Consider the following 13,831-nt stretch of genomic DNA (forward strand, 5'->3'; position numbering starts at 1 on the left):
TATTCTTTTCAAAGTACTCTTTATGCTCAAATTTTAAAATATTGCAAAATCGAAGATACTTAAAGTCGACAAGACCCGGAGGAAAATCCCACAATTTTGCTACAAGATATCATGTAAGTTTAACTTTTAAAAAAATTTGTATTTAAATTTTATTTGTAATCTTAGATTTATGTAATATTCTTTATTTTAGGTTTGGAAAAATGGGAAAAAAATATACATTGGCCAGAAATTATTTTTAGGAATATTAGTGTTAGTCAGAGACGCGTGAATACTATTGCTCGGAAAATGCAATCTGGTACTGGTATTGTTGAGAAGCGTGGAGGAGATAAACGCTCTTTTAAAAATGTAATTAAATTTGAAGCTGTAAAAAAATTTATAGCCAGTTCGAAATGACATGAAAGTCATTACGGATGTGCCAAATCTCGTCGCATTTATCTTTCATCCGAAAATAATATTACTGCTTTATGGAATCTGTACAATGAGAAAGCAGTTAAAAATTCGAAAGTAAGTATTTCAGTAGAGTCTTTAATATTGCATTTGGGAGCCCTGCCACCGACGTATGTGGTTTTTGCGTTAGGACCCAAACATCTATTAGCATTTGCAAAGACAAAACTGAAATAAGCAAATTAAAAACTTCTTTACGTTTACATAAACTACGGGCCAAACAATTTTTCTATCTCATGAATGAAAAGCCAGCACTCTCAGAGAGATACTTTCTCTTACTGTTTTGACCTTCAGCAGGTTCAAGTCTTACCGAAAGTGCCCATTCAAGATGCATTTTATGCCCAGCAGTTGTCTTTTTACTGTTTGTGTTACCGACGTTGATATTAAAAAACCAATTTTCTACACCTGGATGGAACATCAAGCAAAAAGGGGATCTGCAGAGACAAGCTCTGCTTTATGGGATTTTCTTAATAAAGCAGAATTTGAGCCGGATATAAAACAGATAAGACTATTCGCAGATGGGTGTGCCGGGCAGAATAAAAATGCACACGTGATGCATATACTTACGCTATGGCTGTACAGAGATGCCCCGCAAAATATTAAATCTGTGGTTCTTACCTTTCCGGTACGCGGCCATTCGTATTTGCCAGCGGATCGTGTTTTCGGGCAAATAGAAAAAGTTACACGATCCTACAGTACAATAAAAACACCTACAAAATATCATGAGATATACTCCAAGAGGGAGACGTTAGACAACTTGGTAAGGACTGGGTTGTTTACGATATTAAAACTGCGTTAAGCTCTTTAAAGAAAATTGAAGGCATCAGTGCGGCCAAACGGATTATTAATAAGAGATCACAAAACAACAGCAATATTTTGCTTAAGACCGAGTTGTTTTACAGAAATGACGATCCATCCAAGCAATTCAACAAAACATTCGTGAAATGTTTCGTAGCGAATAGACGTATTTTAGCACGCTCCACGCATTTTTCATCCTGTTATTGATTTATTGTAAAAAGAAAATTTTAAAAGTCAAATATTTCTGAAAGCAACCACTTGAAAATCATCCTCCTAAAGTTGTGGAAACGCACATCAATTGACTACCAAGTAATTAGTCTATTAAACGTTGAGCCAATCACAGATTAATTTACCATATTAGAGAGGTGCAGCAGTATGGGACGTAACGATATTACCTCTGGACCTAATACGAGAAGTGCATACAAAAGCGATGGAAAATCTGATGACGATTTGGAAAAGTTGATTAGGAAGGTATGTGAAACCTTTTCTAATGAAATAAAAAGTGAATTAAATGAAAAAATCAAGAAAATAGAGTCAAAAATTGATCAGTTCTGTGAATCCCTAAAAGTCATTGATGCAAAAGTAGCAAGTAATAAAAAAGAAATTACTGAATTACAGTTTCGTGTTGACCATTTAGAGCAAAAATCAAAGGCTAACTCTATACGTATCTGTGGAATTGAGGAAGCCGATAATGAAGACCTATCAGAGATCTTAACTAGCCTTTTCTCAGATAAATTAAATATAGAAATATCACAAAAAGATATTGACTATGTCTTTCGATTAAAGCCAAAAAATCGTAAGACAAATGCACCAGCCCCAATAGTTATAAATTTTGTAAACAATATGATGCGGAATAAGATTTACTTAGCGAAGAAACAATTGAAGAACACTACTGTTTCTATTTTCGAAGACTTAACTCGACTTAGATATAACCTATTAATGTCAACCAAAGAAAAATATGGAAAAAATATGGCATGGACGGAAAACGGTAGAATTTTCGCTTGGAATGCTACAACGAGAAAGAAAATTGCAATCAATTTGTTAAACACGGAGGCAGCGGCGGCGGAGGCTCTCTAATATTAACACTGGTCAGGTCCCGCTCATTGGCTATTCAAGGTTGGAAGTATGCATTAGGTATTTCTAGGTAGATACGAATAATAATAATAGAAATTTTTGTAAAAAAAAAAGAAATGGTATTTTTGCCAATGGTAATTGTAAAGTATCGGTAAATATACATGGTGATATACACTAATATAAACTTAAATAATATGCTAAATTAATTTATTCTTTTTACTTTTATTTAACTAATCATGGGAGTAATGCTTGTTTTAGTTGCATAATTTTTATACTATAGATGAATGCTGTTATAGACTATCATAACGAACTGAGCAATTATGCCAATGTTATAACCTCAGATATTAGTCCGATTGAGTATTATTCTGATGAAAATGATCTACTGAACTTCATTCATATAAACATTCGCAGCGCTGGTAGAAACTTTGAAGAGTTTTTGGTATTTGTTGAAAGCCTGGGTTGCACCTTTGATATCATTTTATTAACCGAAACTTGGAAAATTACCTGCTTGGATATTTTTAAAATTTTAAATTATGAGGTATTTTATTCTGAAGGAAGGTTTAATCAAAACGATGGAGTGCTTGTCTATGTCAGAAAGGGTATATTGGTGGAAAATGTTGTTAATATCAAATATAATGAAGTAACCTTTACACATCTTAATTTTAAATTTAAGGAAAACAAATATCAAATATTTGCTCTATATAAATCACCTGCATCGGATACCACTGCTTTTTTAAATGACCTAAACCATTTATTATTGCAATACAAAAATAATGAAGCCATTTGTATTTTTGGGGGAGATATAAACTTAAATTTGCTTAGCGAAAATGTAACAATAAATAACTATAAAAATATTTTAACTGAAAATGGTTTTCTTAGTTATATAAATAGACCTACTAGAGTAACATCAGATTGTGAATCCTGTATTGACCACTTTTTTATCTACTGTCCCAACAAAATAAAAAATAAATTGACCTTTTTACCATTTATACTAAAGAGTGATGTAACGGATCATTTTCCTATTGCACTGAAACTACAAAAAATTGATAACAATTCAAAAAAATCATGCGATAAAACTTTTGTTATATCTATAGACTATAATAAATTAAATAAAACTCTGGAAGAGGCAAACTGGGAAGTTGTTTACGATAAAGACCAAAGCGAGGAGACATATGAACTTTTTCAAAATATAATAAAAAATGCTATACAACTGGCAAGTACAAAGGTAAATTTTACATCAAAAAATAAAAAACTAAAACCCTGGATCACATCTGGTTTAATTAATTCCATCCGACACCGAGACAAATTAAAAATATCTTATCTAAAAAATAAAAATAATATAACTCTGTTGAATGAGTATAAGAGTTACCGTAATATTTTAAATATGCTAATAAAACAAACAAAAAACTCGTACTTTCAAAAAAAGTTTAATGAAACTAAACAAAATCCTAAAAAAATGTGGAAAATTATAAATGAGGAACTGAATACTAATCAAAATATGAATAAAAACAAAATATCACTTAGATGTGAAAATAACACGATTCAATCTGATAAAAAAGATGTAGCAAATATTTTTAATACATTTTTTATAAACGTAGGAAAAACAATGTCAAGTAAATTAAATTGTAATAAAAAAAATAAGTTTTCCCGCTTAAATTGTACCACTATGTTTTTAACGCCTATTACTGAGGATGAAGTTCTAAAAAATATAAATGCTCTAAAAAACTATTCTGCACCGGGGTTAGATGGATTAAAGAGTACCTTACTTAAGCAAATACGGAATAATATTGCAAAACCCTTGACCCATGTTTTTAATTGTATTATTTTAACAGGAATAATTCCGAATGAATTGAAGAAGTCAGTGGTTGTTCCGATATATAAGGGAAATGACGTGTGTTCTCCAGGCAACTATCGCCCAATATCACTTATTAGTAATATAGCAAAAATACTTGAAGCTTGTATACGCATTAGGTTTTCAAAACACTTACAGAAAAACAACATTTTATCTCCCAACCAATATGGTTTTAGAGAGGGTAAGTCAACTGAAGAGGCACTATTTGAGGTAACAAATCATATTTGTAAAACTATTGAAAAAAATCAAAAACCGTTAGCTATATTTTTAGATTTGGCTAAAGCCTTCGACTCGGTATCACACGATATTCTACTTGATAAATTATACGACTACGGGATAAGGGGATTAAGCTGGACTCTTATAAAAAATTATCTTACTGAAAGAAAGCAATGTGTTAGGGTGGAGGATGAGTATAGTGTTTTTGAAACAATAAATTGTGGTGTTCCACAAGGTACTGTACTGGGGCCTCTTCTATTCACCCTCTACATCAATGAACTTCTTTTTCTTAGTACATCTGGAAAACTTGTATCATACGCGGACGACACTGTTTTGTTGGTAAAGGGTGATAACTGGGCGAATGCTGTGGAGAGAGCAACTTCAGATTTTGCAATGGTTCGTCGGTGGCTGGAAGAAAATCGTTTAGCAGTAAATATTGAAAAAACAAAATTTATGAGTTTTAGCATTCTCGATAACCATCAAATTAATACAGATGTACTAAAAATACACACATATCAGTGCATATTAAAGGAGAAGCCATGTGCTTGCATGGAAACCTTAAGTAGGACTCCATGTATAAAGTATTTGGGTATTTTTATCGATCAAAATATTAAATGGGAAAAACATATAGAAAGTATTAATATAAAAATTCGTAAACTAATTTTTAAATTTTATCATCTTAGAAATTGTATGCCTCTCCACATTTTAAAAATGTTATATACATCCTTGGCTGAATCAGTCATTAGATATGGAATATCAATATGGGGAGGATCATTTGCCAGTACCATAAATATTTTAAACATTACTCAAAAATACCTTTTACGAGTAATTTTAAGAAAACATCCCAGATACTCCTCAAACCGTTTATACCAAGAAGCGCGCGTTTTTACAATACAGCAAATGTATGCTAAGTCAGTGCTAATGTTTGTCTATAAATATCCTGATTTGCGGCGACCGATAGAGAACTTGGGTTGCTATACTAGAAGCCAAGCAGTGCATTCTGTTAGTGTGCCTTTTCTGACAAGAGCGACTACTCAAAGGTTTTTAACATACCTTGGCCCAAAATTTTTTAACCTTCTTCCAAGTAGTATTAGAGAAGTTCGAAATAGTCATATGTTTAGTAGAGAAATAAATAGGTTGCTTCATGAAAACTTTGAAGTTTTTGCTACGGTGTTGCGTAGATAATTATTTGTTTGCAAATTAAATATAGGGTATATGCAGCTTTATCAGTATATTTGTGGTTAAGGTCTGTTATTCTGACTAGGGCGATTTAAATCATTAGTTCATTTAATCATTATTTTGGTTTATTCTTTGGTTTTAATATAGTTAGTATATAGTATAATATAGTATATAGTATATTGGTATATTTGGTATATAGTATATAACTTCAAGTGAATTGTGAATTATATATATTATCTTCTTAATTACTTTTGTTTTGTACACACACAGATTCTAATCTAGGTGTACATCTATTTATACTTTTGTGAGTTTTGTAAAATTATTGTAAATTATTGTAAATAAATAAATAAATAAAAAAATTTCAAACGTTATTAAAACGTGGAAAAAAGCTTTCGACTTTACAGCTACCTGTTGTAATGCTTCAAAATGATCTTAAAACAAAAAAACTTTAGAGCCTCTCAAAACTTTTGGTAGAACTATCAGAGGGAAATTGGATTAATGATCCTGAGTTAACATGGTTGCAACCTATTCTCTCTAATAACCATGAACAAAATGAGAATCAAGTGAACCAAGATGGAACTGAGGGTGATAATGCTAGCGAAGAAGGTGACATGCTATGTGATTGCAATAATGATGACGACGGGGACCTCTATGACATTTAAAAATATTTTGTATATCAAAAATAAAATACTGATCTTATAAACCTACTTACGTTTTTTTCATATTCTTGCTATACTTATTCATGCCGCTTTGTATAAACAAACAAAATGCAATTTGTCCAAGGTTGAGAAACTAAATGCAGTATGTCCTACAGTTTTTCAAAGTTTCTTAGGATATAATCAATACCAGATTGTCTGCATATAAGTACATCATTTGCATAATTTTTGATCAATTTTTCGGGTATATCATATTTTCGATAAATTTCTTGCCAGACGCGTAGCAGTTTTTGCTTATTTGCCAAAATTACAAAAAATGGACAAAATGCGTCTAGAAAGTCTGCTCCTCTTTTAAAGACTCTTATTTTAACTATTATATTTTGCCTACCACTGACACCCCGAACAGAACGTAATAGAATACTACTAGTGAAGGCGAATACGCCGAAAACTAGCAACGGGATGAGTTTCCAATATATCATATGACTATAACATTCGCGTAATGTTATTTAATAATCGATAAAGAATCCGCGATTAAAGCCAGGCCTATAATTTTTTTTTGGGCAAAAACACATAATGTGTATATGTGTAACTTATTCCGTGCGCAGTTTAGGAGTGATGCTGACACTCCTCATTCACATTTATATATTATATAGATTATGCAGAATCTTTCACTTTCTATAGATTAAGCGGTGATATTGTCCATGGATCTGGTAGAAATTGTCCAGTTGGCTGTCAATTGTTTACGGGCAACTGCAAAGAGTTGAAGATCTCCAAGTCTGAATGTTTTAAATCGAAATAAATAATATTATAGTCTAGTCTAGTAGTCATACCAAGGAACGACCACTATTCCAAACTGGCATTATTTGCGGACGATACTTGTGTCCTTGCGAGCTGCAAGTACCTGGACCAAATAACATCGTATATTCAGAGCCACATCGACAAAATATCCACATGGGCCGAGAGATGGAAAATAAAAATAAACGAGGATAAAACAGAGGCAATCCTCATCACTAAAAAGCTAAATCGTGACATTCCAAACTTGATGGTGCTGGGCAGGGTGGTCCCCTGAAAGAGCGAGGTTAAGTATCCAGGAGTACACTTTGATAACAAAAACACGTTTGTATATCACATTAAAAAACAAATAAATCAGTGTAATGGTTTAGTTCAAAGTCTTTACCCCTTCCTGGGCAGGAAAAGCAAGATATCGCTCGACAATAAGCTCCTCTTGTATAATGTGATTCGCATGTGATCAGACCTAAGCTCTTGTACGGATCTTGTGTTTTAACAAAGATACCAAAATTAACAATGGCTTACCTAGAAACATTAAAAAACAAGACGCTAAGGCTGATCACAAATGCTCCTCGGTATATCAGGAATTCAGACATCAGAACCGATTGTAAAATGAATACTATAGAGGAGTTTATTGTCGCCAGACACCAAATTCAAAGGACGTATCAGGGCATTGGACCATCCTGAGAAGCACAAATTTTTACTAAAATGGCGAGAAAACAAGCCCTGGAAGGGAGTTTTCTAACCATATTACTGTCATTAATGGACCGCTCGGTGGCCTAAATAACAAGCAAACAACATACGCTCCGTTTGCAAATCCAAACCGTTCTCAAGGTCATCCTAATCCGACCGCTTCTAAGACTCGTGACCAATGGCAGCCCACTTCCTACCTTATAAATATAAGCACACCTAAATCCCGCGTAGCAGGGTTACCAGTCTATTACAATTGTAATGGATCTATTACTTTTTCAAAACATTTATTACCTTGTTACCATTTGCTAAAATCTATTACCTATTACCTTTTAAAAAGAAAATAAAAGCGCTCTACCTACATAATGAATTGAGTTCATATTTCGACTCCTGATTATTTGAAATTCGCACGCGAGGCAAAAATTGAATGGTAGTACACTTCATAATAGGCGTCTTTTTCTTCGCGCATGATGGTTTAATGTTTCTGTTTCATATCGGCATCCGTTAAACAGTCAAAATTTATTTATTTTATAAACTAAATATAGATTCGAGCCCAGAATATGCCTAACCCAACAATCACAACTTTTTTGAAAATTTATTACCTTTTTTTCAAATCTGTTACCTATTCATTGGACATTCTATTACCCCCCGCAAAATCAAACTGGCAACACTGCCGCGTAGTCATACAGAGTTCGTCCTCCGTTGAGTGCGGATCACCTGCACTTAACGTCGAAGTGTTCTCTGAACCAATTTCGCTGTACCCAGTGTACCAGTGCGACCGACCCCGCCTTCCTTCTGCCCGACGATCGAGTCAGCCATGGCTCACAAGCTCGACAAAAACTCTTCCTTCCTGTTGGAGGACGACGAGGACTTCTCGGAGTTCTGTAACACGGACGAGGAAGAGGAAACACCTCAGGATGAGGCCGAATTAAAAGCGGACCTAGCCATCCTTCAATACACCCCTTCAACCCAGGAAGAGCTTATATACTACTACGTTGTTCTTGCTAATGCGTAGTGCCAAAAGGAGGCACGAGAAGGAAATGAATAAACTCCGCCGAGTCTTCCACCAGACGACCAGTTCACTTAAGAACCGGATCAAGGCTCTCGAGTCTGCCCTGCCGTCCACTTCCACTGCGGTACAGGCCAGTACCACAGTCAAAGCCCCCCCTGCCGCCCTGGATCCATCTGTGGAGTCAATCGAAAGGTCTCCAGGACTTAGACGACAGATCAATGGGACAACCCGTCGTCAGCAGGAGGAAGACCTCGGACCCGGAGATGGTCCCGAGGAAGATCATCATCACATCGCGCCACCCGACTAAGCTTCCTCCACCTGTAGGGCTGGGTTCAGGAACACTCCTCCTGAGCCCAGACCCGAGCCAGTTCCAGCAACCCGCAGGACCAAGATCCCTCCGATCGTTATAAGGAAAAAAACAATATTTAGGATTATCTGGACTCCACAAAAGTGCCGTTCCACTCCTTCTCCCTGCCAGAGGAGAGAAGGCTATACATCGTCCTCCGAGGACCCTTCGAACATTGGTCGACCGAAGGCATCCTAGAGGACCTGAGGAAGCTAGGCTTCCACCCTCACTCAGCGGCACGGTACTTCAATAGGAACAGGCAGCCCACACCACTAGTCCTGGTGCAGCTCCCGAAAAAAGTCGATCTTCTCGCTCACGGAGCTGCGCGGCGTGAAGATAAGGGTAGAAGCTCAAAGAAACAAGTCCAGGAGAATACAGTGCCGCAGGTGCCAGCTCCATGGACACGCCCAGGCCAAGTGCATGGCGGCACACAAGTGCGTAAAGCGTAGCTAACTTCACGCCACCGCCGAGTGCACCAAACCACGCGACCAGTCGGCCACATATGCTAACTGTGGAGGCTCTCATACCGCCAACTACCTGGGATGCCCCAGAAATCCGAAACAGATCCTGAATGCAAAAGCCGCCAGACGGGATGCCCCAGGATAACAGCCGCCTCGCCACACCACCGCAACAAGTCGCAGCTGCCGTCCCCCATCCCCTAGGTACAGACCCGAATGCCATGCTACAAGCATTCTTCACCTCAATGCAGCAGCAGTTTCAAATGCTGCTCCAGAACATACACCCCATGGGAGCCTGAGACAACCCACCACACTCCACGCAAAGGCCACCTGCACTTGGCATAAAGAAGCCATTTCCTTAATTTTAAGAAATACTCTAGCTAGGCAAATAGGCATGAATCTTTTATCCTGTAAAAATATTTTTTTAAATAAATGTCAGTTTCATAGTAAAATCCTGCGTAGTCAATCCTGTCGACCCGGGCCGACAACAACTCCGATGCAAATCGATGCGACCCGTAATAAAAAGATAGGCGCCTAAATAGCAAGCAAAACAAAAACATTAGACCGACAAGAGCCCCGACGCTAGTCCGGAGGAATCAGTGCAAAACATCAGTCTAGTAGTCATTGTGTTTAGTGTGTATGTGCGTAAGAAATCATTTGACTATTTTTGTGTATGGAGTATTTTAATTCAAACGTTAACAAACTGTAAAAACGCTACAATACTATCGATCGAATATAGCAAATAAACTTCAGTTTCAAATTTGTCCTCCTTTTAATATAAAATTGATGAATCAACCCTGGAGTTGGAGGATAAGTTTTTTCGGTCTAAGATCGATGTGAATAGAAATAAGAATATATCACAAGAGCTTACGGTCACAAACTTGGAATTTACAATGTCGAGGAAAACCATAATTATAAAGGTTTTGATCTAAAATCATTTCACGATATGGTGAGATAAAAAGGAAAAAATTAATATGAAATTTAGTCCGAAAATTTCCTATAATACAACAGACTTCAAATTTTGTTACAACTATAGATCTTGGTGGTAAACTCCCAAGTTAATTAAGAAGACCGAAACATCGACTTATTATTAGTTTTCAGAAGGAATAAATATAAAAATTTACCACTGACACCGTAATATTAAGAATGGACACTAAAAACTGAAATTGGGCCAATTATTTCCCAATTTTCATTTTCCTTAAAGTCAAAGAAAATTAGTCATCTCAAAAATTATATCCACGCATGATAATGACCCGCCAAATATAATCTCCATAAATACGAAAGGCTAAGTTGGGTACTACCCTTATAGCACGGAAAGTACTAGTAAATCAATATTACCTAATTGCAAGTGAATAATTAGTGACCCTTGGAAGTAACAAGTAATGCGATGTATAATAAGTAAGGGTGTTGTTGTACTGTATAAAACTAAAATAACTTTTTACTATATACTTCCTGGATTATAATCTGGTAAATAATATTACTTACCATTATATTAATATACGGAGCCACAATGGATCCCAACCTTGCAAATGTAGAACTAGCTCCAAGCCCGGCGTTCCGCACGACAGTAGGAAATTGTTCAGCAGAAAATATGTAAATTGTTCCATAACTCACTGTTATGGAGATTTTCCCAATCATTGCCAGAAGTATAATTAACCATTCCAGATCTAAAATGTAACAAAAACTTGGTCTTCATTAAAAAAAATTAATATGCTATTATACTGACTGCTGGGTGTTATTATAGTGGCCAACAAAGATGATCCCGCAACAATCATACTGCCACACAATATTTTCTTTCTTCCCCACCGGTTTAAAGTAAGCAAAGTGAAAATGTTTGCGGGGGTTTCTACTGCTCCCGATATAACAAAATTAAGATACGGGTTACCGCCTAAGTTGTTCGTATTCCAGGAAAGACCGTAATAGGTAACATTATTGGCACACCTAAAATAGTTATTTATGTAACACAAGTGTTTAACCTACTGAAGTGTTTTCTACTACTGAAGAAAGACCCTTAGCATAATATTACTTTGTTATTCATTTACTCATCGCAAATGTGATTCTTATTGAAATGATCAATTATATAGTTGTATTAATATTATTTAAAAGGTATGAAAAATCTCTAGTGGTTCAAGACTTAATGAATAAGGTATTACATATTTAAAAAAATAGCGTGTAACATAGAATACTAACCAATCAAAAAATATAATAAGTGATCGTTTCCTCAAATTGGAATGTTTGAATAGATCGATAACCGACGCGGTCATCTGAGATTCACTTTTTGGGCTTTTTTCCTCTTCCCCTTCTTTAAGCAGATCATCCAAAATATTATCGGGAATCGTGACTCCGTTCGTCTTGGCGCACTTTTGGATGATGTCCTTGGCCTCTTTCGTCTTATTTTTCGACAACAGCCACCTCACCGACTCCGGTATAAGCCTACAAAATTTTCGTTCCTAATCAGCGGTGAAAAAACCTAATTATAATAAAATAAGTACGGTTACCGTGTTAAAATTCTGTCCTCATTGGAGGATTTTTGTCTTATCAGTTCACGTTTTTCGAAGCCTAAAAAATGCTGGGGAGGTTATCTGGTCCTAAGCCTAAGTTGGTATCGCACGAATTTATTATGTGACGGGCGTTGATTATCAAACAAATTTATACTTATTAGGGGTACTGGACCGCAGTCATTAAATCATATTTAATTAACTAAACTATAAAGTGATTAAGACAAAACAAAAGCCAACTTTTGCACAGAAATGTGGATCCAGTGCTCCAAACTAAGCTGCTGGCACTTTAGAGGGCATAAAGTAATCTTTTAGACTAATTTTAAATATAAATATTTCCACACTATCGAAAACTACTAGTTCAAGAAAATTTTTCTGTTGCACTACCTTTCTGTTATCGGTGATATCTACGTTTAATTTTAATATAAAAATTACTTTATATGTCCCTTAAAGCCCAAAAAAATTTAATTTTTTGATAGAACTCTCAGGCACCTCTAAGTTATATTATATAACGATGCCCGCCATCCAATCAACACCCAATAGAAAAAAAAAGCGCGCGACCACGCCTAAAACGTCCTTGTCGTTTTCTTTATGTGAAAGAGAAACATGTAACTTACCACCAATAGAAGATAAACAAAATCCCTGGTAAGGTTAGGGCTAGTTGTAGATGCCTCCAGTTCGGTAGCAGTTTGGCAAAAAGGGCGATTAACATGTAACCTCCTGAGAAAAAGATGAATACAACCATTCCTGCGACGAGGCGTTTTGACGATCCAACCATCTCTAAGCCTAATAAAATGAAAATTCTTATAATATTAAAAAGGCATTTTTAAAAAGTACAGGGAGTTATTTATCAAATTTGTACCTATACCTTAAGTATGATTTTTTTTTATATAAAAGTTGAATGACTTGACAGAGGCACCTACTTCGAGTGTTAATGATTCGAGTGGGTTGTGGTGGCAATAAAATAGCAATTATGAAGTCGACATCAACACATTGCCTGAACATCAGATCAATCCTTTTTATCCTACCATATGTCCAGATCGAATTACTTAAGTCGCGACCAGTCAAGTAATGCAAATCATAGTATAGTAACGACAACCAGCGATTTTCAAACTAACAGCACAATCAACAATATCAACTTGTCGGTTCTCAATATCCAATTAGTATGAGATAATAACGACGAACTGTATTTGTTCCTTAATAGTATAGACTTTCCTGATATTTTAATATTAACTGAACATTAGCTTAAGTGTAGTAAACTATTTTGTTTTGAATATTATGTAAGTGTCTCTAGATGTAAGAGAACAAATATTGCAGTCCATGGCGAAACTTTAATTATGGTTAAGGAACGGACTTTAAATGAATTTAAACACTTCTCTATGATATTTTGTAAAAAAATTAATATGAATATCGTTGGTCTTTATAGACCTCTAGTTCTCCAAGTATAGATCTCCAGACCTTTCAAGTATTTTTGATTAAGCTGGCGGTAATTTTGTCTAGCATCTCGATGAATGCAAAAGTTGTACTGTCAGGCGACTTTAATGTAGATTTCTTTGAACCTTCCGGAAATGATTTAAAGGCGTTACAGAATTTATTTATCTCACTTAATATTAAATTGCACATTAATAGTCCCAGGAGGATTTTACTGCTAGTTCGTCTTCTGGACTCGGTTATCTTTGTTCAAACCTACATACAGTTGTAGATTGTAAAGTAGTTAGCGCGGGTCTCTTAGAACACAAGGCAATCATTGCGTCTGTAGCCTTAGATTCTTGTATTCCCTCTAAAAGGGACAAATGTAGGTATGGCAGATTGTTTTCTC

General features: G+C 35.5%; 1 protein-coding gene across 5 annotated transcripts in view; it reads right to left on the bottom strand.

Annotated features, from left to right (window-relative positions):
• The window catches only part of LOC126746647 (organic cation transporter protein-like), a 32,071-nt gene that overhangs the window by 3,020 nt on the left and 15,220 nt on the right, over positions 1-13,831 (bottom strand). For all 5 annotated transcript variants that reach the window (XM_050455231.1, XM_050455011.1, XM_050455163.1 and 2 more), the window contains exons 6-9: positions 12,630-12,798; positions 11,705-11,947; positions 11,241-11,455; positions 11,000-11,181 (exon numbers count right to left, since the gene is read on the bottom strand). In XM_050455231.1, coding sequence (XP_050311188.1) covers positions 11,000-11,181; positions 11,241-11,455; positions 11,705-11,947; positions 12,630-12,798 — 809 coding nt within the window. The remainder of the gene's footprint in view (positions 1-10,999; positions 11,182-11,240; positions 11,456-11,704; positions 11,948-12,629; positions 12,799-13,831) is intronic.

This window comes from Anthonomus grandis, chromosome 1 (genome assembly GCF_022605725.1).
Source record: "Anthonomus grandis grandis chromosome 1, icAntGran1.3, whole genome shotgun sequence".
Lineage (NCBI taxonomy): Eukaryota > Metazoa > Arthropoda > Insecta > Coleoptera > Curculionidae > Anthonomus > Anthonomus grandis.